Source organism: Dinoponera quadriceps, unplaced genomic scaffold (genome assembly GCF_001313825.1).
Source record: "Dinoponera quadriceps isolate SergipeBrazil2010 unplaced genomic scaffold, ASM131382v1 scaffold707, whole genome shotgun sequence".
Lineage (NCBI taxonomy): Eukaryota > Metazoa > Arthropoda > Insecta > Hymenoptera > Formicidae > Dinoponera > Dinoponera quadriceps.
The window spans coordinates 1,897,328-1,913,050 of NW_014555450.1; the positions used below are offsets into that span (position 1 = coordinate 1,897,328).

The window sequence follows — 15,723 nt, forward strand, 5'->3', positions numbered from 1 at the left end:
ATTTTTTTCGATAATTCGATAAATAATTCGATAACATTCTGTTATTTTATCAGCTACTCACAAGTAGCCCGCCGACATCTCGTATATTGCGAGAGGGTTGTACACATTACGGATTAGATCAAATTAGGAAGTCATTACTTCGTCGAATATCGGCATGTATCCATTCTAATATATCATCATTGAATTCATTTTATTTGCTCGAAAGAACTAGTAATAAATTCGCCGTGTAATAAATTCTCGTTGCAATCATGAGGATGTCGTTGTAATAAGTCGAGGGAGAGACGCATTACGAAAACGTCGGTCGTCAAATATTACTTATCAAAAATAGCCTTAGATTAATTATTGGCCTTATACGAAAAGTTTTTTTTCGGAAAGAGAAATAAACACAAAATTGATTTTCAATAATATTCCTTTTTATTAATTTTTATACTTTCATAATATTTCCTTAGAGATATTAATATGATTTCGCTATATTTCATACACGATAACTGAAAAACTTAGAAATTGTCCGCAATATACGTTGGTCTATTCGGGATTATTCAGGTTATCAGCAGGTTTTTTGACATTCCTTGATGAAGTCCAAATAGCAGTAGACATTAGTAAATACATCAGGCATACCCGAAGCGCATTCTGCACCCCAAGAGGTAATACCACAGAGCTCGCCATTGACTATGAGAGGACCGCCACTGTCACCCTATAAGAAATTATATATTTTTAATTAATAACTCGTTCATGCCAAATGTCTCTTTCTTACTGAAGAAATGGGAATGCGTATATTTGCATATGATAATTTTTAAATGCATAATGTATAAAGTAAGGTAAAATACTCACTGAGCAGACACCTTGCCCTTTCTTTTCAAAAACGCATATTTGTTTCGAATTCATCTGTATACCTTCATGCGCGTTTAAGCAGTCTGATTTGCTCAAAATGTTCACTTTGAGCCATTTCAGTTGCGGAGAAGATTTATTTTCTATATAGTAAAAAATTTTGTGTTAAATTTAATATATTTTACATGTCCCAAACGGTCCACACAAATTCTTGTGTTAATTTAATAAAGTGAATATGTTGAAAAGTAACACAAATATTACGTCGAAAATTAATACAAAATTAACACTCATAATATGTTAATTAACGTTGAAATATAAAACATGTTATTTTAGTAATTACACATGTTGAACATCGACTTAACACAAAACATTAAGATAACATAAATGCAATATGTTAAATTAATATATGTGTAACAAAAAAATTAATATGTTTAACAAAAAAATTTTGATAAGGACCGATTTTAACACAAGTATCAAATATATTTTACTTTTAAAGTCGGTCAGTCCCCATCCACTAGTTATTGCAGTATAGGTTCCAGTTGTGTAATCTTGTGTTGCTAAAGGAATCGAACTTTGGACTTTGTTAAATATAATCGGCTTTTGCAACTAAAGGAAAAATACAATAGATCGTTACACACGTATTATTTCGCTCCTTGTTGAAAAAAACCAGAAATCTATATAGAAAATCTATATGGAATCCCATAGTTGCCTATGGAGCGTTAAAAACGCAGGTCATAGGTAGAAATTTAGATTCGTACATGAATTTCCTATGCATGCGGATTTCTATATGAAATTTTATTATCTTGTATAGATTCATATGAGTTCCTATGGGTTTCCATAGGAATTCATCTGGAAATTTTCAACAGGGACTTAACGAGAGCAGGGAATCAGACTTACAGTAATAACAGCAATATCGTCCTTCGCAGCGTCTTCAATTATATTACCGGTAAAGCCTGGGTACAATCGAATGCACTTAATTTTGTGCCTTTCGCCACTTCCTAATATGTGGGTCCCGGTTACAACAGTCTATGTACCGAATAATTTTGGCGAGTTAAATAGAAAGATCAAAATGAATTAGACGATGACACGAAACGATCGAAAGCAAATTATCGTTGTTAATTTTTCTATACTATATTTATAATGTGTTTCTAAGAAAAAAATCGAGTGAATCGCTTCCAGTAGCAACAATTATGTACGTACTAGTAATCTGTTGAAAAGAAGTTTATCAACACAATGAGCAGCGGTGACAACATGTTCAGTACTAATAAGGGTACCCCCGCAAATATGTCGTCCGAAATATTGAAGAGAGACTTGATATGGAAATTGCCCTTTTGTTGCCACGTTGCCACCAATGATAGCTTCAGGTGCATCGCCATATGCCTCTATTGATAATAATTAAGATTGTAATTATTTATTACTTCATTTTATGACATTTCGATCATTCGAGCTATTTTATTATACAATAGCTGAAAGGTATCTATACAATTGTCTGTGTAAGTTCTTCCTCTATATAAGTACATATAACATTTGCATAATCTTATACATAGTAATAACTAGTATTTCATATATATTTGATATGTTGTATATTGTATATTAATTATAGAAGAAAATATACTTGAAATATGTGTGTGATAAAATTGATATATTTTAATTTGCATCATACATTAATTTTCTTTTCTACTTTTATTTAGAATTTCGTAAAATAATTAATATAAACATACACTAATTACATTGTTTATACGTAAGTTGTTAATTTTTGATTATTGATCTTTGTATACTCACGTCTAGCGATGACGCCGACAACGAGCAAAATAGTTAATTTTATCATCTCGATCGTTGCAGTTCAGGAACTTGATTTAGAACGAATTGCAAATTACACACGTAGATCGCTAAACGTTCTCTTTTATACGCGGTAGCTATCCTTGGCCTTGCAGAAAAGCTGGCTTTGTTTGCAACGTATTACACCGTGGAAGTGCATTTACGTAATTTGCCCATACAAACAAACCGTTAATAACTCCTATTGCTACTATATTTGCTCAATGACTTAAACGTCGAGAAAAATATTTAAGTTTAATTTACAAAATAAGCACTCTTCATTTCTATCAGTAGATAAATATTATATTGTTTAGTCACATATCCAATTTAATTCTACGTTAGTTAGAGAATAGTACATTAAATTAAAGTGCAAATTAAAATATATATAACACTTATTTGCACAAATTATTTTGTTTTGTCGGGAAAGAAAATAAAAATTGCTTCTTAATATATAAAACTACATAACTCATAAAACAAAAAGTTATTGCAAATTACACACTGTAGATCGCTAAACGTTCTCTTTTATACGCGGTAGCTATTCTTGGCCTTGCAGAAAAGCTGGCTTTGTTTGCAACGTATTACACCGTGGAAGTGCATTTACGTAATTTGCTCATACAAACAAACCGTTAATAACTCCTATTGCTACTATATTTGCTCAATGACTTAAACGTCGAGAAAAATATTTAAGTTTAATTTACAAAATAAGCACTCTTCATTTCTATCAGTAGATAAATATTATATTGTTTAGTCACATATCCAATTTAATTCTACGTTAGTTAGAGAATAGTACATTAAATTAAAGTGCAAATTAAAATATATATAACACTTATTTGCACAAATTATTTTGTTTTGTCGGGAAAGAAAATAAAAATTGCTTCTTAATATATAAAACTACATAACTCATAAAACAAAAAGTTATTGCAAATTACACACTGTAGATCGCTAAACGTTCTCTTTTATACGCGGTAGCTATCCTTGGCCTTGCAGAAAAGCTGGCTTTGTTTGCAACGTATTACACCGTGGAAGTGCATTTACGTAATTTGCCCATACAAACAAACCGTTAATAACTCCTATTGCTACTATATTTGCTCAATGACTTAAACGTCGAGAAAAATATTTAAGTTTAATTTACAAAATAAGCACTCTTCATTTCTATCAGTAGATAAATATTATATTGCTTAGTCACATATCCAATTTAATTCTACGTTAATTAGAGAATAGTACATTAAATTAAAGTGAAAATTAAAATATATATAACACTTATTTGCACAAATTATTTTGTTTTGTCGGGAAAGAAAATAAAAATTGCTTCTTAATATTTAAAACTACATAACTCATAAAACAAAAAGTTATTATAAAGTTATAAAGAGAATAGTACATTAAATTAAAGTGCAAATTAAAATATATATAACATTTATTTGCACAAATTATTTTGTTTTGTCGGGAAAGAAAATAAAAATTGCTTCTTAATATATAAAACTACATAACTCATAAAACAAAAAGTTATTTTTATTTTATAATTTATAATAATTTTATGATTTTGTAATTTATAATAGTAGTATTAAATTAAAATATGCATCGCTGTACTTATTATTAGTCTGATCATCAAAATATCTGAGGATCTATGACATAAATATTGTGATAAATATCATTCTTTGCTTTTTTCTGTTCTATAACAATAATGCAACCCACATTCTGTTCCTTGGCGGGAAATAGGAGATTGGAATAAAATCTCCATTCCGTTTTTTGGCGGGAAATAGGAGATTGGAGTAAAATCTCAGTCAAGATTCATTTCCGTAAAGTGACCGAAGACGTATTACTTATTTATGAAAAACTGAGAATGTTCTTAATTTGAATAGAGGCGGTTTTAAACTCTCAACTTGTTTCCAATCAAATGGCTTCGCACGCTCATCGTCGAAACATATCCAGGGAATGACTGGGTCAAGTCGTGATTGTAAAAACAGTCACAACAGCATTCAATCAACCGATCGTGAACTTACCGCCTCTTGATAAAGATTCTGTTTTAACAGCTTGCATTGCCAGCCAGAAAGGTGAATATTTATTTTGTCAATTATAGTGTTGACAAGGCGGGTGAAATTCAGATAAAATTTGACCGAGCAGTTTTTATCATTTTCGTAATCACTTGACGGTATCTCGTATACTGCGAAAGAGTTGTAACACGCTACGGATTAGCTGATCAATTTATGAATTTGTTGCTTCGTTGAGTATCCGTGCGTATCTATTTACATATGCGAATACTAATTCATTTTGTTTGCTTAAAAGAACTGGATCGAATGAACGCTCAATGCACTCATAGAAATATTTATAACAGATCGAGAGTCACATTATAGCGACATATTAGATCGTCAAATATGACTTGTTAAAAATAGCCTTACATTAATCATTGATGTTTTTAAAAAATATTTTTTATGAAAGAGAAATATGCACAAATATACTATGATTGATATTTTTTATTGTTTATTTTATGTTTTCATTTTATTTTCATGGGAGATATTATCTACTTATCTCATATGTGGTAACTAAGAACATTAGAAAATGCTTGGAATATAGGTGGTTGGTCGTGATTATTCACAACGGTCGGGTTATCAACACATGCTTTGACATTCGGTGATAAAGTCCAGATAGTAGTAGATATTAGTGAATACATCAGGTATATTCCGAGCGCAAGGTATGACCCAAGAGGTGACACCACAAAGTTCGCCGTTGATCACGAGAGGACCGCCGCTATCACCCTTGAAAGAGAAATTGTATATTTTTAATTAATCACTCGTTTACATCTAATTCTTTTCTCATATCGAAGAAAAGAGAATACGTGTATACGTGTACGTGATAATTTCCAGATACACGAAACATAAAGTAAGGTAAACACTCACTGAGCAGACACCGTGCTCTCTCTTTAAGGTGCATATTTGTTTTGTATTAGTCGGTGGAAGTTTATGCGCTTTCAAACAATCCGAACTGCTCAAAACGTTTACTTCAAGCCATTTCAATATCGGCGAAGGGTCTGAGCCTACGCTAGTCTGTCCCCATCCACTAGTTATTCCGAGATAACTTCCAGTCGTGTAATCTTGTGTCGCTAGAGGAATTTTATTTTGCAGGTTGCTAAATGTAATTGGCTCTTTCAACTAGAGAAAAAATACATCACATCGTTACATATGCGTTACTTTTCTCTATGAACTTAACAAGAATAATGAACCTTACAGTAATAACGGCGATATCGTTCTTCCAGGCGTCTTCGATTTTACCAGTATAGTCTGGGTGCACTCGAATACACTTAACACTGTGCTTTTCGCCATTTTCCAATTTGTGGGTTCCGATTACAACAGTCTATGTACAGAATGATTTTGATGAATTAAATGTAAATATCAGAATGAATTAGACGATACAAGAGGATAAACGAGAGAAAAAGTATCGTCATTAATTTTTCTATGTTATATTTATGTGTTTCTAAGAAAAAATCGATAATCGAATAAATCACTTCTGGTTACGACAATTATATACGTACCAGGAACATGTTGTAAAACCGATTATCAACGCAATGAGCAGCGGTGACAATATGTCTATCACTAATAATGGAACCCCCGCAATTATGTAGCCTGAACGTTTGAAGAGAGACTTGATATGGAAATTGACCTTCCGTTGCTATGTTGCCACCCACGATAGCTTCAGGTGCATCGCCGTATGCCTCTGTTGATAATAATTTATGATTGAATAATTTATTGTTTTATCTGGTGATGTTTCACTTCTTCGAACTAATTTAAAATAGCTGATGAGTATCTATACAATTATCTATATAAGTTCTTCTATATATATAATATTTGTATACCTTATAGAAAATAATTAATATTTTATATTATATGTTAATTATAGAAGAAATTATATTTGAAATATATGTATGATAAAATTTATATATTTCAATTTGTATAATATTATTTTTCTCTCTTATTTGAAATTCCATAAAATAAATAATGAAAACATATACTAATAAAATTATTTGTATGTAAATTTTTGATTTTTATCAAGTTTCTTTTACTTACGTCTCGCAATAACGCCGACGATGAGCAGAATAGCCAACTTTAACATTTTGACCATTATAATTCAGGAATTTAATCCAGGACAAATTACAAACTGGATGCTACAAACCGTTCATCGATCATTTTTATACGCGATACCTACCTTTGACCTTGTGTAACAGCTGGCTCTGTTTGCACCTTATAATTATATACATCAGAATTACGTACTTTATCCATTCAATTGTTAACAACTCCATTTAACCATATATTTACTCGATGTTTCAATCATCGAAAATATAAACGTCTGTTTAATTGACAATTTGAAGTATACTTTATTTCACTTTCAGTAGATAAATATATTGCTTAGTTATATATCTGCTTTAATTTTATATTGAATAGGGAATAGTTTAATATTTATTTGCATAAAATATTTTGTTTTGCCGAAAGAGCGAATAAAATAGTTTTTAATTTAAAAAATTCCTAAATTAAGTGGTAAATAATTCTTGATTTCATATATTATGTTGCGAAAATTAATATTTTCAAATAACATCATGTTATATAAAGTGTCTTCCACATCCACTTAAGCAATAATTGCATTAAAAGATACGCATTATTGCAAAATGTAATGTTAAAATAATATAATAACCCATTAAAATTATTATATGCGCTTTTTGAACATATAAATTGAATATTGCGTATATTTGGTTTGAGAACAATGCAAAAATCAAAACAATAATGGGTTATATTTTTATATACTGCAATCACAGGATTACGTAGCACTAATCTAACATATTTGCGTGCAAAAGAAAATTATTCCGCCAATGAGAAAAATATATACGTACTATCGTGTATCGTTAAAAATCGATCCCATTTCATTGTGACAAAAAATCTAGACCTTAATTATTTCGTTCAGCTCGCGCGACTGTATATAAAAAGCCGGAAAGACTTCATTTATTATAAAACAATTAAATATTGTCCGATAGTTTGAGAAACATTATTCAATGGACAACTGATATTTTATCAGCTCCTCGAGTAACCTGACGGGATTTCGTAAACTGCAAGAGAATTGTAACACGCTATGGATCAACCGATGAATACATGAATTCGCCGTTTCGTCGAAAACCTGCGCGTGTTCATTTGCACATGCGACTACTGAATTTATTTTAATTTGTTCAAAAAAGCTGAATCACCAGCTAAGAAACGCTCAATGCAACTGTAAGGATATCTTTATAATAGACCGAGTCACATTACAGCGACGAATAGATCGTCAAATATGACTTATCAAAAATAGCCTTACAATAATCATTGATATCATAAAAAAAAGTATTTCTTGAGGTAAACAAATACGTACAAAATTTGCTTTAATTGTTATTTTTTAATGTTTATTTTATGCTTTCATATATTTCTAAAGAGGATATTAATAATGATACCGACGTGATTCACACATGGTAACTTTAGAAAATGTATAGAATCTGGGTTGCCAGTTGTGATTATTCGGGTTATCAGCATCTACTTTGACAATCCTTGTTGAAGTCCTTATAGTAGTATGCATTAGTGAATATAGCGTATGTCCAAAGCGCAAAGCGCGATCTAAGAGGTGACAAAGTCTAGATTGCCGGATAATGAGTGCTCATTGCGTGAGGATATCCATTTAATAAGTCGAGTGAAGGAATCATATTGTGGAGAAATCAATCGCCAAACATGACGACATTAAGAAAAAGCCTTATATTCATCATTGATTTTTTATCAAAAATATTTTTCCGCAGGAAAAAGAATACAAAGTTTATTTTGAATTATATTTTTTATTGCTTAATTCCGGCTTTCATAATATTTACAAGGAAAGTATTAATGATAATATCGATATATTTCATATGGGTAAATGAAGACTCAAGAAAACGCCTGTTGTATAGGTTATCGGTCGATTGTGAATTATTCGGATTATCAATACAGTTGGCACTGCTTGATGAAGTCCTTATAGAAGTAAACATTAGTGAATACATCAGGAATACCCAAAGCACAAGGTGCGACCCAAGAGGTGACACCACAAAGTTCGCCATTGGCTATGAGAGGACCGCCGCTGTCGCCCTGAGAAATTGTATATTTCTAATTAATAACATGATCACGCTCAATTCTTTTCTTAAGCCAAAGAAATGATAATGTTTATATGTGTGTATGATAACTTTCAGATGCATAAAATAAAGTGAAACACTTACTTGACAGACACCATGACCTTTCATCTTCAAGGTGCACATTTGTTTATCATTGGTCTGTGGATATCTGTGTGCTTTCGTACAATCCACTTTACTCAAAATGTTTACTCCAAGCCATTTAAGGTACGGCGCAACATCTGACTTTACGCTGGTCTTTCCCCATCCACTAGTTATACCGCGATAGGTGCCAGTGGTATAATCTCGAGACGCTAGAGGGACTGGTTTTTGGTAACTGTTAAATGTCATCGGTTTTGTCAACTAGAAAAATATATAATAGATCACTACACGTATTATTCATCCTATACGCTTAACAAGAATTGGGAGCTTACAATAATAACAGCGATGTCGTCCTTCCAGGCGGTACGTTGCTCACCAGTGTAGCCTGGATGTATCATAATTTCCTTGATCTGATGTATTGTGCCTGATGTCGAACTAAGAGTACCGGTTGCAACAGTCTGCGTGATGAATAATTTTAACGATTTAAGTAGAAGAATAAGAATGAATAAGATGACGATACACAACGGGGAAAAGAAAAATTATCATCGCTAATTTCTCTATGTCATATTTATAATGCATCTTTAAGAAAAAATCGGTGATGAATTAAATCTTTTTTCAGTAGCATCGATTATTTACGTACCATGTATGGGTGTTCCCATTTCTCCTCAACGCAATGAGCTGCTGTGACAATATGAGTAGAGCTGATAATGGTACCCCCGCAAATATGTTCCCCATAAACTCGAAGAGAGCATTGGTGTGGAAATTGACCTGCCGTGGCTACGAAACCACCCACGATAGCTTCTGGTGCATCACCATATGTCTCTGTAGAAAATAATTAAATCCGCAATCATTTATTATTTCGTATGGAGATGTTTCGCACGTCCGAGGCATTTTAAAATAATTAAAGTTATCTATATATTCTTCTATATTACATTTATACGATACATACACGTAATAATTAATACTATATATTAGTTTTATAACTCTTATAGGTAGGTATTATGGCTCTCCTTAATATCTCCGTTGTTAATAAGTGACGAATTCAAGCAGTTACTTATTAAATTATTTGTTTAGTAGCTCGCCCTTACGCAGTACTGCTAATATGTCAAATACAAAAGCCGGCATTTGTTATCAATACTTTATAATGCTTTATTACTTTCGAGCACTGTAAAACATTCAAAATACATTTTAGTATTTAATTACACATATTTCCTCATTATTTTTAAACGAATATATATACATTCGAATGTTTTGTTCGTTATTAAACATTTTATTTTGCTGTACATATTTTGTGTTATGCAAAATTAAGTAATAATAAGGCATTTTGCTCATTTCGCCCCACCCTCTCTCCCACTAAAATAGATTTATTATGACCTCTTTTTCGAGTTTTTCATGTCGAAGTATTTATTCGATGAGTCAATAATTCAAATTAAATTGTTTTATAGAAATAATTCTTTTGACTGTTTATATCTACTTTTTAACAAATAAGTCAGTATTTACATTAAAAATTCATCGTTATATTTATAGTTGTTCTTTTTAAGAGTATTTATTTCGTATAAATGTATAAATTAGTGACAAAATACAATTTTTTTAAATTAAACTAAAGTTAAACAAATTTTTTTTTAAATAGAGGATCACATTACCACCTCTGTTTATCTTCAACTCAACATTTTGCTATATTTTTATAAATAACGTTTTAATTAATAAATATTTCATAATTTTGAGTGTAGAATCGATTGATAAATATTTCATAATTTTGAGTGCAAAATCGATTGAATGTTTTAACGAATATAATCGTTAAGTTTTTGATTTAAAATATTGATTGTTAAAAAAGTTATTATACAAAAAGTAAATAGAGAGCTGTAATACCACCATCTAGTCTATATATTAATTATTTATCTCACCTATATTAATTATAGTAAAATAGATTTTTTAAATATGTGCAAAAAAATTTATATATTTTAATTCATGTATTAATTCTTCTATTTTTTTCATTTAAAGTTTTGTAAAATAGATAATACAAACATATATGTTAATTATATTGTATATATGCTATAGATTCTTGGTTATCGACTTTTATATACTCACGTTTAGCAATAACGCCGATAACGAGTAGAATAGCTAACTTCATCATCTTGATTGTTGTAATTTAAGAATTGGATCCAAAACGAATTCCACACTGGATACTGTAAACCACTTAGCGATCATTTTTATACGAAATACCTATCTCTGACCTTGTATAACAGCTGGTTGCCATATCGCCATATCAAGTATATCGTGCATATTACCCATGCAATTGTTAAATAACACCTGCAGACCTTGTATTGTATTTGCTTAATGTTTTCATCGAAAACAAGACGTCACTTTTATCTCATAATTTAAAGGATGACTTTCTTTTTTGTTAATGATTAAATATATTTCTTAATATTACTATATATATTATATATTAATTATTAATCTTATCTGTATTAATTAATAGTAAAATAGATTTAAAAAATATGTGTGATAAAATTTACATATTTTAATTCACGTTTTCTTTTTTCTCTTTTTCCCATTTAGAGTTTCATAAAATAAGTAATGTAACATAAGTTAATTTTATTGTTTGCACTTAAGTCATTAATTATCAGGTTTTGTTTATTCATATTTGGCGATAACGCTGACGAGTAAAATAGCCAACTTCATCATCTTGATCGTCGTAATTCTAAAATTTAATGCAGAACGAATTACAAACTAGATACTGCAGACTAATAAGCGTTTCTATTTCAACACCTGGTGGTACCTGACCTTTGTTTTATAGTACAGTTAGCTTTGTTTGCACCGTTCCTTGACCATAGATAAACAATTAATGGACTAAAATATCGTTTGGCAGTTCGGCGAACATAATTTGAAAAATGGCTGATATTTTATTACCTGCTCGAATACATCGCCGGCATCTCGTATGCTGCTAGACACTTGAAAGACGCTGTAGATCAACCGAATAAATTAAGAATTCGCAGCTTCGTCGAATATTCGCATGTATCCATTCCAATGCGCAATTAATGAATTCATCATATTTAGTCTAAAGAACCAGATGTAATAGATCGAGCGGGGGAATCATATTGTGGGGATATCGATCGCCAAACATGACGACATTAAGAAAAAGCCTTATATTCATCATTGATTTTTTATCAAAAATATTTTTCCGCAGGAAAAAGAATACAAAGTTTATTTTGAATTATATTTTTTATTGCTTAATTTCGGCTTTCATAATATTTCCAAGGAAAGTATTAATGATAATATCGATATATTTCATATGGGTAAATGAAGACTCAAGAAAACGCCTGTTGTATAGGTTATCGGTCGATTGTGAATTATTCGGATTATCAATACAGTTGGCACCGCTTGATAAAGTCCAAATAGTAAAAAACATTAGTGAATACATCAGGTATACCCAAAGCACAAGGTGCGACCCAAGAGGTGACACCACAAAGTTCGCCATTGATTATGAGAGGACCGCCGCTGTCGCCCTGAGAAATTGTATATTTCTAATTAATAACATGATCACGCTCAATTCTTTTCTTAAGCCAAAGAAATGATAATGTTTATATGTGTATATGATAATTTTTAGATGCATAAAATAAAGTAAAACACTTACTTGGCATACACCTTGACCTTGCTTCTCCAAGGTGCACATATGTTTATCATTGGTCTGTGGATAGTTGTGTGCTTTTAAACAATTCACTTTACTCAAAATGTTTACTGCAAGCCATTTAAGGTTCGGTGAAATGTTTGAGTTTACGCTGGTCTTTCCCCACCCACTAGTTATACCGCGATAAGTGCCAGTGGTATAATCTCGAGACGCTAGAGGGACGGGTTTTTGGTAACTGTTAAATGTCATCGGTTTTGTCAACTAGAAAAATATATAATAGGTCATTACACGTATTATTAGTCTATACGCACTTAACGAGAAATGGGAACCAAGCTTACAATAATAACAGCGATGTCGTCCTTCCAGGCGGTACGTTGCTCACCAGTGTAGCCTGGATGTATCTTAATTTCCTTGACTTGATGTATTGTGCCTGATGTCGAACTAAGAGTACCGGTTGCAATAGTCTGCGTGATGAATAATTTTAACGATTTAAGTAGAAGAATAAGAATGAATAAGATGACGATACACAACGAGAGAAAGAAAAATTATCATCGCTAATTTCTCTATGTCGTATTTATAATGCATCTTTAAGAAAAAATCGATAATTATGTGAATTGTTTTTAATAGTAGCGATTAAGTACATACCATGCTTCTCGCATAACTAGGATTGTCAACGCAATGAGCTGCTGTGACAATATGAGTAGAGCTGATAATGGTACCCCCGCAAATATGTTGCCCATAAACTCGAAGAGAGCATTGGTGTGGAAATTGACCTGCCGTGGCTACGAAACCACCCACGATAGCTTCTGGTGCATCACCGTATGTCTCTGTAGAAAATAATTAAATCCGCAATCATTTATTATTTCGTATGGGGACGTTTCTCTCGTCCGAGCCATTTTAAAATAGCTAAAGGTATCTATATATTTTTCTACGTAAATTCTTCTATATGTGTTACATTTGCATGATGCACTCGTAATAATTAATATTATAGTTTAGAGGAGAAAATAGTATTATAGTTCTTGTAGACAGGTACTACGGCCCTCTTTAACATTTCCGCTATTAATACATGACGAATTCAAATAGTTACTTATGGAATCATGTGTTTAGTAGCTTGCCCTTACATAATAATGCTAATATTATAGTCGGATTTTATTATGCCCTTTTACTTTTGAACATGTTGAAACGTTGCCAAAGTACATTTTTGCATTTAATTTCACATACTTCCTCATGCTTCTCAAATTTGCGTATTATCGTACGAATGTATATACATTTGACCATATGTACATTGATCACACGTACATTCGACTGTTTTGTTTGTTACATTTTTTGTTGTACATATTTCGATTTGTGCAAAGTTAAATAAAAGTGTGGCATTTTACTAATTTGGCTTCACACTAAAATAGATTTAAATTGGCCTCTTTTTCGAAGTTTTCATGTCGAACTACTTATTCGATGAATCAATAATTTAAGTTGAGTTTAAAAGTCTATTCGTTTTATAGAAATTATCTTTTTCATAGTTTGTGTCTATTTTCTAATGACTAAGTAAATATCTATATTAAAAATTCGTCGTTATATTTATTGTTGTTTTTCTTAAGAGTTTATTTCGTGTGTATGTATACATTTGTAACAAAACACTGTATTTTTTAATAAAACTAAGATTTCACATTTCTTTTAATGGAGACCACATTATTACTTCCGTTTCTCTTCAACTTAATATGTATTGCTGCTATATTTTTATGAATAACGTCACATTTTTATAAAAAACGTTCTAAGTAATAAATGTTTCATAACTTTGAGTTTAGATTCGATTAATATTTTGACAAATATAAACGACAAGTTTCAAATTTATAATATTGATTATTAAAAATATTATTGTACAAAATGTAAGTATGAAGTCATAATATCTTTTAGTCTATATATTAATTATTTAACTTAACTATATTAATTATAGCAAAATATACTTTAAAAATGTTTGCGATAAAATTTATATATTTAATTTACGTATTAATTTCTTCCATTTTCCTCATTTAAAGTTTTATAAAATAAATAATGCAAACGTATAATTATATTATTTGTGTGTAAGTTACTGATTTTCGATTATCGACTTTTTTGTACTCACGTCTGGCAATAACACCGACAACGAGCAAAATAGCTAGTCTCATCATCTTGATCGTGCCAATTCAAGAATTTGATCCAAAAAGAATTACAACACTAGACATTACAGACGATTTAGCGTTCTCTTTTATACACGGAACTTGTCCTTGTTTTTTATAAAACAGCTGGCTGCATTTGCGTCGCATTATACGGAAATACATTATGCAGTTTGCTCATGCAATTATTAATAACACATGCGGGTCCTGTATTTGCTCGATGTTTCAACCATCAAGAAAAAGACTCATAATTTAAAGGATATTCTTCTATTCAGTCAATAATTAAACATCATATTTTTTAGTTACATATTCTAAATTCGAAATTCAAAATTGGTGATGATTTAACAATCAGTTGCAAAAATTACTTTGTTTTTGTAAGAAGATGAACATGGAAGGAAGAGCATCAATAAAGACAAAGAGGGAAAAAAAGAATAATAAACACGGAGAGAGAGAGAGAGAGAGAGAGAGAGAGAGAGAGAGAGAGAGAGANACCATAATAACAATTTCGTTGTAAACAGCTTCAACTAACAAATTAACAACCATTTTAGCTGGAAGCACAAAGACGAAAGGATAAAGAAAAAAGTCGAGAGAAACTAATCGATCATTTACTAAAGAATCATCCACTACATGGTGTCCCTGATATGAGGAGGAGAATGCACTTTGAACCATCACTGGTTCTGAGCGGGCATTCAGAGAGAGACCAAAATGCCAGTCCGCTCATTAGATGATACTTTTATCAGAAGCATTGGAGTCCCGCATTGAGAATGTTATGACTACTAAAGGAAAACGAGCGAGAGAATCATATTGCAAGGAGACGTCGATCGCCAAATATGAGATATAAAAATAGCCTTAGATTAATCATTAATTTTAATAAATACGTTTTGCCTTCTGAAGAAAAATACGTAAAATGATCGGATATGTACGACTTACTTAAGAAAAACTAACAACTCTTAACTCGAATAAAGGCTGCTTTAAACTCACGTTTTCTAAATGTGCTTTCGGATAATAACTCAGACATCACCATTCTCATGCTTTGGCATTTTCTTACAGGCTCAACTTTC

General features: G+C 31.2%; 2 protein-coding genes across 2 annotated transcripts; both read right to left on the minus strand.

Annotated features, from left to right (window-relative positions):
- Positions 1-547: 547 nt before the first annotated feature.
- Positions 548-6,756, minus strand: LOC106744167 (trypsin-2-like). The gene is made up of 9 exons (XM_014618662.1): positions 6,702-6,756; positions 6,170-6,351; positions 5,866-5,991; positions 5,538-5,789; positions 5,261-5,396; positions 1,726-1,781; positions 1,317-1,434; positions 832-971; positions 548-694 (listed from the first exon to the last, which is right to left on the minus strand). The coding sequence occupies exons 1-9, from the start codon at positions 6,754-6,756 to the stop codon at positions 548-550; spliced, it is 1,212 nt and encodes a 403-aa protein (XP_014474148.1).
- Positions 6,757-8,618: 1,862 nt separating this feature from the next.
- LOC106744168 (coagulation factor IX-like) lies at positions 8,619-14,677 on the minus strand. Its single transcript, XM_014618664.1, has 11 exons — positions 14,632-14,677; positions 13,158-13,339; positions 12,851-12,976; positions 12,519-12,773; positions 12,254-12,390; positions 11,795-11,846; positions 11,119-11,194; positions 9,525-9,706; positions 9,217-9,342; positions 8,891-9,145; positions 8,619-8,762 (listed from the first exon to the last, which is right to left on the minus strand). Exons 1-11 carry the CDS (start codon positions 14,675-14,677, stop codon positions 8,619-8,621), a joined length of 1,581 nt encoding a protein of 526 aa, XP_014474150.1.
- Between the last annotated feature and the right edge of the window lie 1,046 nt (positions 14,678-15,723).